Source organism: Carlito syrichta, unplaced genomic scaffold (genome assembly GCF_000164805.1).
Source record: "Carlito syrichta isolate Samal-C Ts95f unplaced genomic scaffold, Tarsius_syrichta-2.0.1 Scaffold300181, whole genome shotgun sequence".
NCBI lineage: Eukaryota > Metazoa > Chordata > Mammalia > Primates > Tarsiidae > Carlito > Carlito syrichta.
Window position 1 is genome coordinate 106,844 of NW_007244277.1, and position 14,922 is coordinate 121,765.

General features: G+C 36.0%; 1 protein-coding gene across 1 annotated transcript in view; it reads left to right on the plus strand.

The window, feature by feature from the left end:
- LOC103256986 (transmembrane protein 56-like) overlaps window positions 1–14,922 on the plus strand; it is a 76,423-nt gene that overhangs the window by 46,745 nt on the left and 14,756 nt on the right. The window contains exon 6 of the mRNA XM_008054729.2: window positions 8,593–8,666. Within this exon, the coding sequence (XP_008052920.1) occupies window positions 8,593–8,666 (74 nt within the window). The remainder of the gene's footprint in view (window positions 1–8,592; window positions 8,667–14,922) is intronic.

A 14,922-nucleotide genomic window follows, 5' to 3' on the forward strand; every position in this document is an offset into this window, starting at 1 on the left:
TTCCGGCTACTGGGAAGGCTGAGGCGGAAGGATCCCCAGAGCCCAGCGGGTTGAGGCTGCGGTGGCCGGGAGCGGCCACTGCACTCCAGTCTGGGCGACAGAGTGAGACTCCAACTCAAAAAAAAAAAAAAGAAAATATTCACAAGCACAAGGAAAAAAGTGATGCTCTAATTCCATAACCCAGAGATAATGATTTATATTTTCTTAATAATTATCTATATTAAGGAATGGATCCTAGGTACTTTCTTCCTGTATATGTGTATAAGTCAAAAAAAGTATTTTGTATATGCATATATTTTATAAAAATGCAATCAAAACTAAAATTTAAAATTTTGTTTTACATATCGAAGTGTACAAAATATATCAAAGAAACATATCAAAGAAACATGTCAAATAAACGTATCAAAGACTAATGAGGTTCTATCAAAAAGGACACAGAATCCAACACGAAAACTCTCCTGTTGGCTAAAAATGTGACATTTTGATCATCAATTAGAATGATTTGTTGATTGAAACCCATTAATTCATGAATTCTTAATGATATTAACAAAAAGAAAGCTGGGAGGTCTTTCTTTAGGTGTCATGTGGTTGCTGTCACATGCCAGTTGGGGCTGGAGTAATCTCAAAGCTCAACTGGGTTTGGTGTCTAAGGAAGAGTTCATGGCTGAGAGCTCAGCACAAATTGTCCACTACAGCATCTATGTGCAGTCCCTATATGCATGTAGCTTGAACTTCTAACAGCCTGGCAATCATGTCCTGAAAGGGGCCATTTCAAGAAGTGTGATTATTCCAGGAGACCTAGGAGGAAGTTGTAAGGTTTCTTATGACCTTGTCTCAGAGGACTCAGAATGCTAATTCCAATATATTCTATGATCAAGTGAATTGCAACAGGCAGCCCAGATTTAAGGGGAAGGAAATAAGTTTTCACCTCTTGATATGAGGAACATTATGCATATACAGAGAGGGAAGAATTTGATGTGACTATTTCCAGAGAGTATCCATATCTTGACTCGTCAATGTAAGATAAAGTCTTCTTGCTATGATGGATAAGAATTCAGTGCTCATACCTCTATTTGCCCTCCTTTCTTCCTCCCAATGTAGTTAAAGGAATGCTAATTGTCTCTCAGTTCCTTTGAAATCTTTAAGTACTTTTATTTGTTTCTTTAGCACCCCCAATACTTTTTAATGTGAAGATATTAGTGCCCCTGTTCTTTCTTCTATTTCTCTAACTTCCACTTCTCAGTTTCTGTCATTTGTACTTGCAATTTTGTATTGCTGAGATTTTAAAATGCCTACCTTGTATTCCATGATCATATTAAGTTTTCCTTTATTGGCAGTTGATTCTACACATAGAAAACCAATAAAGTATTTATTATGATTACATTAAAATAGGTCCTGCAGGACTAGGATTACATTTCCTGGGTAACTTTTTTTGGAGTTTCTAATTGCCTTCCTTTTTTCTTAGACCATTGACCTTTATCACTTATCTGAGTTGTTTCATGTTCTCAAGGATAGTATCACATGTCTGCAACCATCTTTCCTCAGGTACATACTCTTGGAGCTCAGTCTGAACAGATTGCTCTCTGGGCTGCTGCCAATGTCCTGGGGCTCCTGGTTGTTCCTCTTCTGGGTTGGAGTCACTTTCACTTTATTGGTTTACCCACTCATTTTGCTGCAGCATGTCTTCCAATAATATCCTAGAAGGAGTGTGAAGGAGATGAACTATGTTTTTATTCTCGTACTATCTGGTTGTATCATTATCTCTTCTCTATTGGCAGTATATGAATATATAATAATGTTTAACCAGTTATACGTGTTTCATAATTGTATGTGAACATTCTTATATCTTGTCATTTATGCACATAAATAATTATTTTCAAAGAATAATTTTGTTGAAGTGGCATTCCTAGGCAAATAGTATATATGTTTTGAGGTTATTGACATGTTCTGCTAAAATTCTCTTTGGAAAGGTTGCTTGGCAACCTCTAAAATGTGTATGTCTACATGTGATCTAACCAGGTAATGTGAAGAGATTATCGTGTTTATCAAGATGTTGGTTGATTTTTGTTTGTTATCTAAATACTGGCTGCTAATAGGTCAGGAACTCTTAACAGGGTTGACCAGAAGGGCCTTTACCTGAGAAATGTGGAAATGATAACTGGAGAAAAGACAGACATATACTGTCTTTAAATATTAGAGGAGTTTTATAAAAAAGAGATTTGATTTTGGATCACAAGAATCGGAGGTAGGACAGGCAAAAGGAAGTCTAAGAGAGAGCGATATAGTTCTGGAACCTTTGAACAGCAATCCCAAGATGGAGTAGGCTCCTTACACTACTCACCACGGAGTTGTTCAGGCATAGACCGAAAGGCATATTGGAAGAGCTTTTGTATACTGGATTTAAAAATCTGTGGGGTAATAGAACAAGGTAATTTTCAGAGACCATTTCAACCCTACCATGCTATGGTGATCATGAACATAACATCATCATGAGCAAAGTTAAGTTTGTGTTGGGTGAAATGTAGTGATCAAAGTGGGGTTGACAAAACCTATTGGGTAGTATACTATACCCGTGGAAGTATTAATTTTCCTTTTCAACTTGGATGTTTTTCTGCAGCAATGAGAGTAACACATTACTTTTTGAGGGGTAATTTACTCACATGATGTGTCTTTATAGTAAAGCAGCAGTAGTTCATGAGTCCTACATTCAGTCCTTCCTAATTGTGATCTATCTTACAATGCATCTCAGCATCACTCAGGCCTGACCCTTAGACCTGTGTAGTCACCCCATATCAGTAACAGGAGGTGAAGGGTTGTACCCAGACAGGAAGGAATAGGCCCCTTAGGTCTTGTCTTACAACTTATTTTATCTTCTTTATAATTATAGTAAGATAAATTACCTGGTTCGGCTTTTAACAAAAATCTGTTTTTTCTTTTTCGAGTGTCTCCTCTATTTCAGTATTTTCCCTGTTTGCTATCAGTATGCATCTCATTTTATTCTCCCTTCAGTCCTGCTTTAAAGATGGAACTGTGCTCTTTTACAAATGAAGAAACTAAAATTCAGGTCAGCTTTACCCAAGGTTGCTAACAGAGCTAGGGTTCAAATCCTGGCCTCCATACAACAGGCTGGTCATTAACTGTCCATGTCTCCCAAAATTTGATTGCATTATATTATTTTATTTTATTTTTATTTTATTTTGACAGGGTCTTGCTCTGTCACCCAGGCTGGAGTGCACTGGTGTGATTATAGCTCACTGCAGTCTTGAACTCCTGGGTCAAGCGATCATTGTATCTTAGCCTCTCAAGTAGCTGGGGTTACAGGCATGTGCCACCACCCCTGGCTAACTTTGTTAAAACTTAGTTTTTATAGAGATGGGGGTCTGTGTTTCCCAGGCTGGTTGTTAATTGCCTAATTTTAATAAATTACCCAGACAGAATAAATTTTTTTAAGATTTGTGCTAGTCAGCCAATATTTATGGAATTCCAACCATCAGCACTGGGATATAGTGGTATCAAATGGCATTCCTAGGCACTTCCATCTATCAGTTAATTTTAGTTCTCTAATTTTATGGTTTTAGGCAATGAAGATGAGATGGCAGGAGTGGCACCCACACAGTCCTAACAACAGCCCTGTTAAAAAGTACTAACCCTACTTTATAGATTTCTTGGAATAGGGTAAGAGAAGGTCAGTAATAGGCACGAAGAAGTCACATAGCTAGTAAGGGCAGAGCTATCACTCAGGTTTATCTTTTAGACTACATACAGTTGCCCCTTAGCTTGCTAATCACCTGTTTCTAGAGGTCTTTCTTCTGTTGCATAAGTCGCAAATTCACCTATCTCTTTTTACTTATGTACCCACTTTACCTGCTTTGCTTCACTAATCTAAATGTACTAAAGTTTGGAGATTAAACTTCAGACTTTTTTTTCTCATAACAAGTTTGATAACCTCTAATTCTGTTCCACTGATATTTTTACAAAATTAAAATCTGCATATTTTTCTTCTTTTCTTTTAGAATGAAATACTAATATTGTGATGGTGCTCTTACCCACTCAAATATAGTCCTGAAGGACTCTTTTGGGACTTTGACATTGGATTGATGTTCTTATTTAACACTGGTGAGCAGGCAAGGTTCAACTCAGGAAACACGGGCCAAGGACTGGGCAAGGCTTTATGGCTATAATCATGAATGGGGTGCAGGAAATGCAGATATTTATAAGGGCCTAGGTACTCTAACAGATAACAAGGGGACAGCTCTGTGTGGACACTTGACTGGGAGTTCTCCCAGCTGGTAGTTCACAGGTCAGGAAAAGTTTTTCCAGGGGAACATGGCAGGTCCATCTTAATAATGTTGTGGGATTAGTAATGTTGTGGGATTAATAATGTTGTGGGTGTTGGTAAACCCTCACTAACCACAGTTTCAGAGAAGTAGGGAGCTAGCTCCTTTAGGCTTAGAGATCCCAGACCAGCTCTAGGCTCGGACAGAAGTTCTCTCAGTTTAATATACCTTGGAATCATCTGGAAGGCCTGCAAAACACAGTTTCTGGTCCCACCCCCCAGAGTGTCCCATTCGGTGTATCTAGGATAGGTTCCAAGAATATGCATATCTAGCAAGTTCCTAGGAGATGCTGATGCTGCTGGTCTGGGAACCACACTTAGAGATCCACTGGGCTAGAAATAAGAGAACTAATCATTCCCTTTGGGAAGAGGAGAGAGATTAGGAGAAGGGCCGAGATGTTGGGCCCAATTTTTTTTTCAAAATCAAGCTGCAGTTTCCTTTTTGGCACTTCAGCCAGAGTTGTTTAGATGAAAACAATGTATCCAAGTTGCTATTTTTACAGTAACTCTTTTAATATTTAATGAGTATCATGAAGACAAATTTTTCTGTATTTAATTTGGTACTTTGGTTAATAGTTACTTTTAATTCTATACCAATATGAAAGGAGATAGAAGAAGTAATTTTTTTAACTCTCAACAAATGTCTTAAACATAGTATATTTCATTAATATGTTTTTTGTACTTTTAAGTTAATATTAACTAGAGAGAAAATTTTAGAATTGATTTTAAAGTTTAATGAAGATGGAGCCTGTTGCTCCAATATTATCTCAATATTTTACATGAATTTGGGGTATCTGCTTTAAAATATTTTAGAAATCATATAAAAATAAAACACACTTCAGTATTAGAGCTCATCTTTGAAAAACTATTTATTTGATGGATAAAGTAAGTAATTTCACAAAGATTTTGGCTGACTTTAGGAACACATTGACTCACAATATTTTGCAGAAGTTGGGTCTGTCATAGTCTCTAAACATTGGTCATAGTTATGTAGAACACCATGAATGTAAAACAAACAAAGACAAAACTTTTTAGGAAAAATAGATCAGAAGAAAAGCTGCTTTTAGCTTAGAGGGGAAAGGCAATGTTATGAATGAGATAATTTATTTTTAAGAAATAAGAGTTCATGATTATTATATATATGGATCTATTTTAGTGAGGGACTATACTAATAAAAATATTTCTAATATTTCTTTGTTTAGTGTAAGTTAGAATCTCACTAAAATATCTTTCTTCTTGCATTTGTTGTCCCCTGCAAAGTCATGTTCTGGTTGTGTACTATTTTCACTTCTTCTCCTTTGCCCTCATTCACTGCAGAATTTAACTGTGGAGGGAGAGAAAAGCAGAGCATTCCATTTTTCTTATTCTACTTGAAGTATCCACAACTGAATATAATTACTTGTTCTTCTAACCTCTTCTTAACTCAAATATTCCAGCCGATTTCTTTTTGGGAAAACTCACCTACCTCTTCTTAACTCAAATAGTCCAACCGATTTCTTTTTGGGAAAACTCACCTAAACTTTGAGCAAGTCACCAGAATTTTTTTTTTAACTAAAAAAGCACACAAATTATGTAGGAGTTTGATATGTGAAAGGGAATTTTTTTCCCATTTTCTTTTTTTACTATTTTTTGTTTTCTATTTCCTATTCTCTTCTTTATGCTGGATAAATTAGAGAGGTCAGACATTTGCTCTTTTCCCATCCCTCTGTTTTCTGTCTGAACACATGATTTCTGTTATGTATTAAAGTGAATTTTAATCAGAGTGTAGCATTATTTTGATGCAACTCAAGTGTGTTGTAATTGTGAACGGTAGCAGTTCATCTTTAATTTTGTCCGTTGGATTAACTGTTGTGGTTTGTACTGAGCTAGTTTAATCTACAGCACTGTTTGTACTGCGACTGTATTTTTCAAAAGTTCAGAGAATGAAAATGAGAACAGTTGTGATACCAACACTGGAATGCCACAGAAATCACTTATCGTTATTGTATATGGACATCTATATAATACATATTATTTTATATATTAGCATATAAAGCATGTTCAAATGGATAGAAAGACATATTAAATTGAATTAGGACGATAGATAACCAAAACAGAACATACTGCACCATGTGCAGAAAAGAATTTGGGATTGGGCATTGTTACGGGTTGAATTATGTCTCCTCCAAAATTCATTGTTTTGAAGTCCTAACTCGCAAAACCTTAGAGTATGACCTTATTTGGATATGAAGTTATTGAAGATGAAATTAGTTAAGAAGAGTTCATCTTGAGTAGGATGAGCCCCTAGTCCTCTATGTCTAGTGTCCTTATAAAAAGGGGAAATTGGGACACAGATGTGTATACAGGGAGAGTGTGCTACTGTGAAGATTGGAGTTAGGCTGCCACAAACCAAGGAACTGCAAGAGGCTAGCAGGAACGTTGAAACTTTCCTGCTGCCTTCAGAGAGAGCAAACCACCCTGCTGACACCTTGATCTTGGACTTCAAGCTTCTAGCACTGTGAGACAATCCATTTCTGTGGGTTTTTTTTTTTTTTTTTTTGAGTTGGAGTTTCACTCCATTGCCCAGACTGCAGTGCAGTGGCCGCTCCCGGCCACCGCAGCCTCCACACACTGGGTTCTGGCGATCCTTCCGCCTCAGCCTTCCGAGTAGCCGGAATTACAGGTGCGTGCTACCATGCCCGGCTGATTTTTGATTTATTGTAGAGATGAGGTCTCGCTGCCCAGGCGGGTCTCGAACCCTCGGACTCAGGCAATCCACTCACCTCAGCCTCCCAAAGGCGCGGGATTACAGGCTGAGCCACCTTTCTGAGCTCATTTCTGTTGTTTAAGCCACCTAGCTTTTGGTACTTTGTTATGGCAGCACTAGCAAATCAATGCAAGCTTGTTGGGGGTGATGTACAAACACTTAAGGAAACTGTATCTCAGAAGTCTGGGATGAGACAGGCACATCTAAGTCAATTTAGTGTATCTAAATCAATCTGCACTTATCTTGTTTAAATAAAAACATTTACTGTAACAGAAAAATCAATAGTATAGAATAATACATGATTTCAGATAAATACCTATCTTCATATTTCTGTATTAAATGAATAAAACTGCACAATTCTTTTTCATACATTGTTGTGTTTTTGGATTGATATGACTGTGTCCTGGTTGACTCTAAAAAGTTGGTCGCCCCCTGGTGCTCATACTTCTCATCCTGTTTGCCGTTTTTAGCCTCTTGGTTATCTCTCCTTCCTTCTTCATCACATTTTCTGGTATCACTAAGGACAATGAATTTGAGATTATAAAAATTTTAGATTACCTTTGGTAAAGACTATTCTTATAATTCAGCTCAGAACTTTAAATCCCTAAAATAATGCTTATGGATAAATACTAAAAATATTCACATAAAAAATTCATAAATTATTTTTTAAATGCTTTATATTGTTCCTGTTTGGATACAACATGGTATAACCAGTAGAAAAATAGTTTTCAAAGTTTCATGTATATCTAATGTATTGGGGGGTGAGGAAGACTATTTACTTTGGCATGTAATCATAATTACAGTTTAATTGGAAGTGCTGAAGTGACTTCATTTACTTAGTAGAAGTTTCTAAAGTATGTTAGATAAAATTGTTAGAACATATACTTTTGATTTTCTTTCTAATGTTTATTAATGCATATACTTCATATACTATTAAATTGGCTGAATGTATTAGGTATTATGTTTAAGTTTAGATGCCACAGGTGGGTGTCTTTAGCTCTAGGATCTTCTAATTAACAATATATTTTTCAGGTTAAATGTGTATTGTTATATTGGGCAGATATGTGTCTGTTCACAGAATTATATATTATTTAGGAAAAGTGCACTTTGATATTTTTAAGGTGCTTTAACTTAATAATGGACATAAAAACAAGTTCCTCTTAGGCATTGAACTGTTACAAAATTCCTCAACTCCTGAAATTTACACTACCTTGTGATTATTCTTTCTACAGAAATCTGAGAATTCAATCTTTTATGGTTATTTATAGAATTCACTTAACAATAAAACAATTTTCATAAGTGAACACTGTAAAAATACTATAGAATTCTAAAGACATTTCTAAATTCTCAATGAAGAAAATTAGTATAGCAGTTAAAGGTAGAAAACTTCTTGGTATGTTTTGATATTAATTATTATACTATGCTGAGAAACTATTATTGATTTTTTTCAGTATTTAGAAATTTTGGTAAGAATGTTATCCTTGACATTGTATTTATGTTTATCATCCAGAAAGATGGAGTGTTGGCATACGTTGGGAATTTCCGCCTGCTTGCAGAGCTTTCCAGTCCCTTTGTGAATCAGCGGTAGGTTACTGATGTCATTTATTATTTTAAAGTTGCGCTGTTTGAGGAAATTCTTTCCACAAGATTCTAAAGCTACTATATGAGACTCCCCCAAAAAGGAATTTTTTTTCTGAAGGGCGGATCCCTTGTAATACAGGCTTTCCCTGCTAGATAAGTGTTCTAGAAACCCTTCAGCATCAGTGTATCAGCTAGTGTTGTTGTGAGAAGCTGTGTTCAGCTTCCGTGAATTCATTTATTTTTTTAGATTCTTTTAATGCATTTGCCCATTTCATGATGGATGATTTACAAGAGAATTTGCCCGCACCACGCTGAGTGTTCAGCAGCTTTTGACCAAAAATGGCATGACCCTTATGTCCCACCCTACTCACCCAATCTCACCCTGAGCAACTTTTTTTGTTCCATGGATGAAAAAAAAATTCTCCAAGGGAAGTGTTTTGCTGATGTGGAAGAGGCGAAACAAAAAATGGCAGAAGCACCAAAAAGCATCAAAACTGATGACTTCAAAAACTGTTTTGAGCCTTAGAAAAAAGCATCTCAGTAGGTATATTACATCAAACAGAGAGTACTTTGAAGGTGACTGAAGTTTATGTATGTAAGAATAAATACATAATTTTTTATAAGAAAAATTCTGGTTGTTTTGGGTCCCCCCTCGTGTAAAAAATCTGTAATAGGAATTATCACCATCATACAAATGAAAAGTGAGCCTTGGAAAGTAGAGTAACTTATCCCAGGTTCCTAGCTAGTAAGCGGTGGTACTATCTTTTGAACCCTGCTCTCTTTGCTATAGGACGATGCTCTATGGTGCTTGGTTCCAAGGCATTCTTTTACTCTATATCACATATGCTGCAAGACGAAGTATGTGCAGTGAATCCTTGAATTCAGTAGAATTCTTTATGGGGAGAAACAAACACTACTCTGACTCATGCTGAGTCCAGTTCATATCCCTGACACTAACTTCCTCCTGTCCCCAAATTCTGATGTTGAAATTATCTTAGTGTCTCATTTTTAAAAATATTCTTTTTGTTTTTCTTTATTTTTCAGTTTAAAAGACAACTTTTATTTAAAATGCACACAATATAAATAACTAAACTAACAATGTGTAATATTAATAGTCATCACTGAGGAATTTTTTAAAACCATCTTAACTATTTTTAAGGATGCAGTTCAGTAGTGTTAAGCATATTCATATTGTGTGCAACAGGTCTCTAAAATTATCTCTAAAGCTTTTTTTATCTTGCAAAATTGAAACTCTATATTCATTAAACACAAATTCCCCTTCTTTCTTACCCAGCCCTTGACAACCACCTTTCTTTTTTGCTTCTATGATTTTTGTCTACTTAAGATAATTTTTGTGACTATTTGTCCTCTTGTGACTGGCTTATTTCACTTAGCATAATGTTCCCAAGGTTCACAATGTTGTAGCATGTGACAGGATTTTCTTCTTTTTTTAAGGCTGCATTATATTCTATTTGTGTGTGTGTGTATGTGTGTGTGTGTGTGTGTGTGTGTGTATCACATTTTCTTAATCCACTCATCCTTGGGTATTTTACAAGCTTGCACCCCTGGGCTGTCTTAAGTAATACTGCAGTGAGCAGCATTTGAGAACCTGCTTTGAAGTCTTTTGGATGTATATGTTCAGAATTGGGATTGTTTGATCATATGTTTATTTATTTATATTTATCATCCAGAAAGATGGAGTGTTGGAGTGTTACCACAGTATCTTGATTAATATTGCTTTATAATATGTCTTGAAACTTCGTTTTTGTTTTTTCAAGATTGTCTTGGCTGTTCAGGGGTTCCTTGATTCCATATGAATTTTAGGAATTTCTTTTTCCATTTCTACAAAAACGCCATTAAGATTTTGTCAGGAACTGTCTTGAATCTGTAGGTTGCATTGGGAAGTATGGATTTTTTTTTTTTTTTTTTTTTTTTTTGAGACAGGGTCTTGCTCTGTTACCCAGGCTCAAGTGCAATGGCACTATCATGGAGTCCTATTTTTACTTTTTTGAGAAGCCTCCATACTGTTTCCATAATGGCTATACTTTTTTACATTCCCACCAACTGCACAAGAATTCCAGTTACTCCCCATCTTCACCGGTGCTTGTTAATTTTTTGTTCTTTTGATAATAGCCATTCTAATGGGTATGAGATGATATCTCATGTGATTTCCATTTTTCTGCGATTCATAATGTTGAACATCTTTTCATATGTTTGTTAGCCATTTGTATAGCTTTGAAGACTTGCCTATTCAAGTCCTTTATCCATTTTTAATCAATTTTTTGGTTATTAAATTCTAGTACTTCCTTCTATATTCTGAATATCAAACCTTTCAGAGAAGAATGATTTGTAGATATTTTCTTCCATTTCATAGATTGCCTTTGCACTCTGTTGATTGTTTCCTTCAATTTGCAGATGTTTTTAAAATTGATGCTGCCCTATTTGTCTTTTTTTTTTTTTTTTTTTTGGCGTGTGCTTTTGGTATCATATCCCCAAAAAATCATTGCCAACTTCAATGTCCTGAAACTTTCTACCTATAATTTCTTCTAGGAGTTTTATACTTTGGTCGTATGTTTAGGTCTTTAATCCATTTGAGTTAATTTTTGTATGTGTTGTAAGCATCCAACTTCATTTTTTTAAAATGTGGATATACAGTTTATCTCTCACATTTATTGATGAGACTGTTTTTTATCTCAGAGTGTCTTGGCACCTGTGTCTAAAGTCATTTGGCCATATATGAAAGGGTTTATTTCTGTACTTTGTATTCTGTTCCTTTCGTGTCTATAAGTTTATCTTTATGCCATACCACAGTATCTTGATTAATATTGCTTTATAATATGTCTTGAAACTTCGTTTTTGTTTTTTCAAGATTGTCTTGGCTATTCAGGGGTTCCTTGATTCCATATGAATTTTAGGAATTTTTTTTCCATTTCTACAAAACAACATTAAGATTTTGTCAGGAACTGTCTTGAATCTGTAGGATGCATTGGGTAGTATGGATTTTTTTTTTTTTTTTTTTTTGAGACAGGGTCTTGCTCTGTTACCCAGGCTCAAGTGCAATGGCACTATCATGGATTCTGGACTTCAAGGGATCCTCCCACCTCAACCTCACAACTACATAGGGCTACAGGCATGTGCCACCATGCCCTACTAATTTTTATTTTTTCATTTCTTGTTGGGATGGGAGATTTTACTGTGTCATCCAGGCTTGTCTCAAACTCCTGACCACAAGCGATCCTCAGCCACCCAAAGTGTTGGGATTACAGGCATGAGACACTGCACCTAGCCTGTTCCCCTTTAATCCCCCTTCTATATTGTTATCTTCTACAATGAAGATGACATATGGCTTTTTAGGAGCTTGCAACATAGCTTGAGAAGATAAATATATACACATATATATGGCTTCCCTAGTTAAAACCTCTAGTGGCTCCTGCTGCTGACAGAATAAAATATGAGTTCTTTAATGTGACACCGAAAGCTCTCCAAGTAAAGTTGTCTTATCTCCTTCTACCACATTTTTCCTAAAATTCTTGTCTCACACCACCTTGTTCTTTTGCTGGCAAGGCCTCCTGGCTTCCTACTCATTATTCAAGACAACCCAGGGATCATTTCCATCACTAAACCTTCTCTCTTTCCAGCCTGGGTTGGGTGCCTCTTACCTGTGCTTTCAAATAGTGATATCAGCATGTATTGATATTACTATGCTTAATGTATTTTGTTGTAAGGTTGTCTATTTTTTCTGTTTCCTATATATCTTTACACTTAGGCCAAGGATTACATTTTGTTTAATTTTTCATGATCTCAAGTCCACATGTTATCTGGCACATAGTAGCCTTTTAATTGCTTTTTAAATAAATAACTCCTACAAGGTAATGGGTTAAGGATTACAAATTATTTCTCTTGATTATGATTCTGATTATGAAATTCTGGAGTAGAAGAAACGTAACTTTGACACTTATCAAAAATCTGCATTTGTTTTTGTCTGAAAACATTTTAGTAAAATCATCAAATTAGAGGTAGTTTAATTCACTCTTTAATTGTATGGTAAAAAGTTATGCATTTTCTTTTTTTTTTTTGAGTTGGAGTCTCACTCTGTCGCCCAGACTGGAGTGCAGTGGCTGCTCCCGGCCACCGCAGCCTCGACCTGCTGGGCTCTGGTGATCCTTCCACCTCAGCCTTCCAAGTAGCCAGAATTACAGGCATGCGCTACCACGCCCAGCTGATTTTTTTATTTACTGTAGAGATGAGGTCTCGCTGCCCAGGCAGGTCTCGAACCCGTGGTCTCAGGCAATCCACTCACATCAGCCTCCCAAAGGCGTGGGATTACAGGCTGAGCCACCGAGCCCGGCTAAGTTATGCATTTTCTAAAAGCTTTGAATCATTTGTGAGTTAAGAAAATGAGAACTGGGGTTGGAATATGAGTAAGAAATGGTAGCTTTGGGCAGTGAGGAGATTATAACAAAATTGAGTACAGCTACTTAAGCACGATTAGAGTTTTAGTTTGTTTAGTTGTTTTCTTTATAATTTGTGGTTTTTTTATGTTCTCTCCATTTTAGAGCTTTGTATAATTTAAGAGGGCACATGAGATGTATGTGGTGGGGTATAGAGTAAAAGAGGACTGAAATAAAGTTTAGGCTTCAGTTTCTGAGGTTGAGTTATACCCACACATACCAAGTTCCTTTTATAAAAAATAATTTAATGGTGGTAACTTCTTTTTTTCCTAAATGCTCTTAACTGTTATAAGGATATATTGTATGAATTGCTATTAAAACCAAATACCTTCTAAAAACTTTGCACCAATGTTTCTTTTTTTTGAGTTGGAGTCTCACTCTGTCGCCCAGACTGGAGTGCAGTGGCCGCTCCTGGCCACTGCAGCCTCGCCTGCTGGGCTCCGGCGATCCTTCCGCCTCAGCCTTCCGAGTAGCTGGAACTACAGGCATGCGCTACCACGCCCGGCTGATTTTTTGACTTATTGTAGAGATGAGGTCTCACTGCCCAGGCAGGTCTCGAACCCGCGGGCTCAGACAATCCACTCACCTCAGCCTCCCAAAGGCGCGGGATTACAGGCTGAGCCACTGAGCCCAGCACCAATGTTTCTTAATGTTTACTCAGTTTTTATTAAATACCTCTTCAGTACCTAAATGTCCCAGTACCTGCTTTTAGGGAACTTCAAATATCGATAGCATCTGGTTTCAGGTCTGTGTTTGACAAAATAATACTTAAAAATATAAAATAATGAGGTAGTAAAACAAGACCATGTGAAAAGGGGTTTTAAAAAAGGTGCTAGTATTAATGATAGAAATAGTGGCTGTCAAACTTGTTGGTATCATGAATTATTATTATTATTACAATTACTATTATTAATTTAATTTTCAAGATGGGTTCTCACTTTGTTGCCCAAGCTGGTCTTGATCACCTGGGCTTAAGCAATTCTCCTGCCTCAGCCTCCTGAATGTTTACAAGTATAAACCACCTACCCGGCTCTGGTCTCATGAATTAATGAGGACCTGAATGGATTTTTTTTCCTGTGGGCTATATCTACCAGATTTTTATCAGATTGAAATTTCAAATTGAGACATTTAAAATATGTATTTATTAATTAAATTAATATTTGTATTTTATTGTATGCTTGTTAACATAATGCTTTTTGTGTGTAAAAAATTGCTACATTGTCAAAACAAAAATTTCATTGGGAACAGTGTCATTGCTTTGCAGTTTTATAAAGTTTTTAGTGTCTGGAATGATAGAATTCAACAGAATTCTCAAGTCTGCTTCTGTTTTCAGTCTGTTGTGATATGTCATTTTGACTAAAGCATATGAAAAATAACTGGCCTCTTAAAGTAATATTATAGGAAAGGGAGAAGTATTTTAGTAGTCTTTCAAATAATTGTAGGTATTCTTCTCTAATACCTTACTGAAATGTGCCAAGAGGTAGTTTCTTAAAGGGTAGTTAAATGTGGAAACTGAAGCCATATTAATAAACTTTTGACTTGTAATCCATTGGTCTCCCTTGGGTTTTGAATCTTTTGCCCATGTATAATTTTGATTTATCATGTCTTGATCATTTGGAAAATATTGGTTCATTGAGTTATACAGGTCTTTCAAATGTTAACACATTTATTAAATGATATTTTAAAAATCCACATTAGCTAATACCACCACAGATCTCATTAGAAAACCATTTAAGTATTGGGAACTAGATCACAGTGACATATATAAGTTTTCTAAAATTCTTATTTTCATTTTTTTTTTTTTTTTT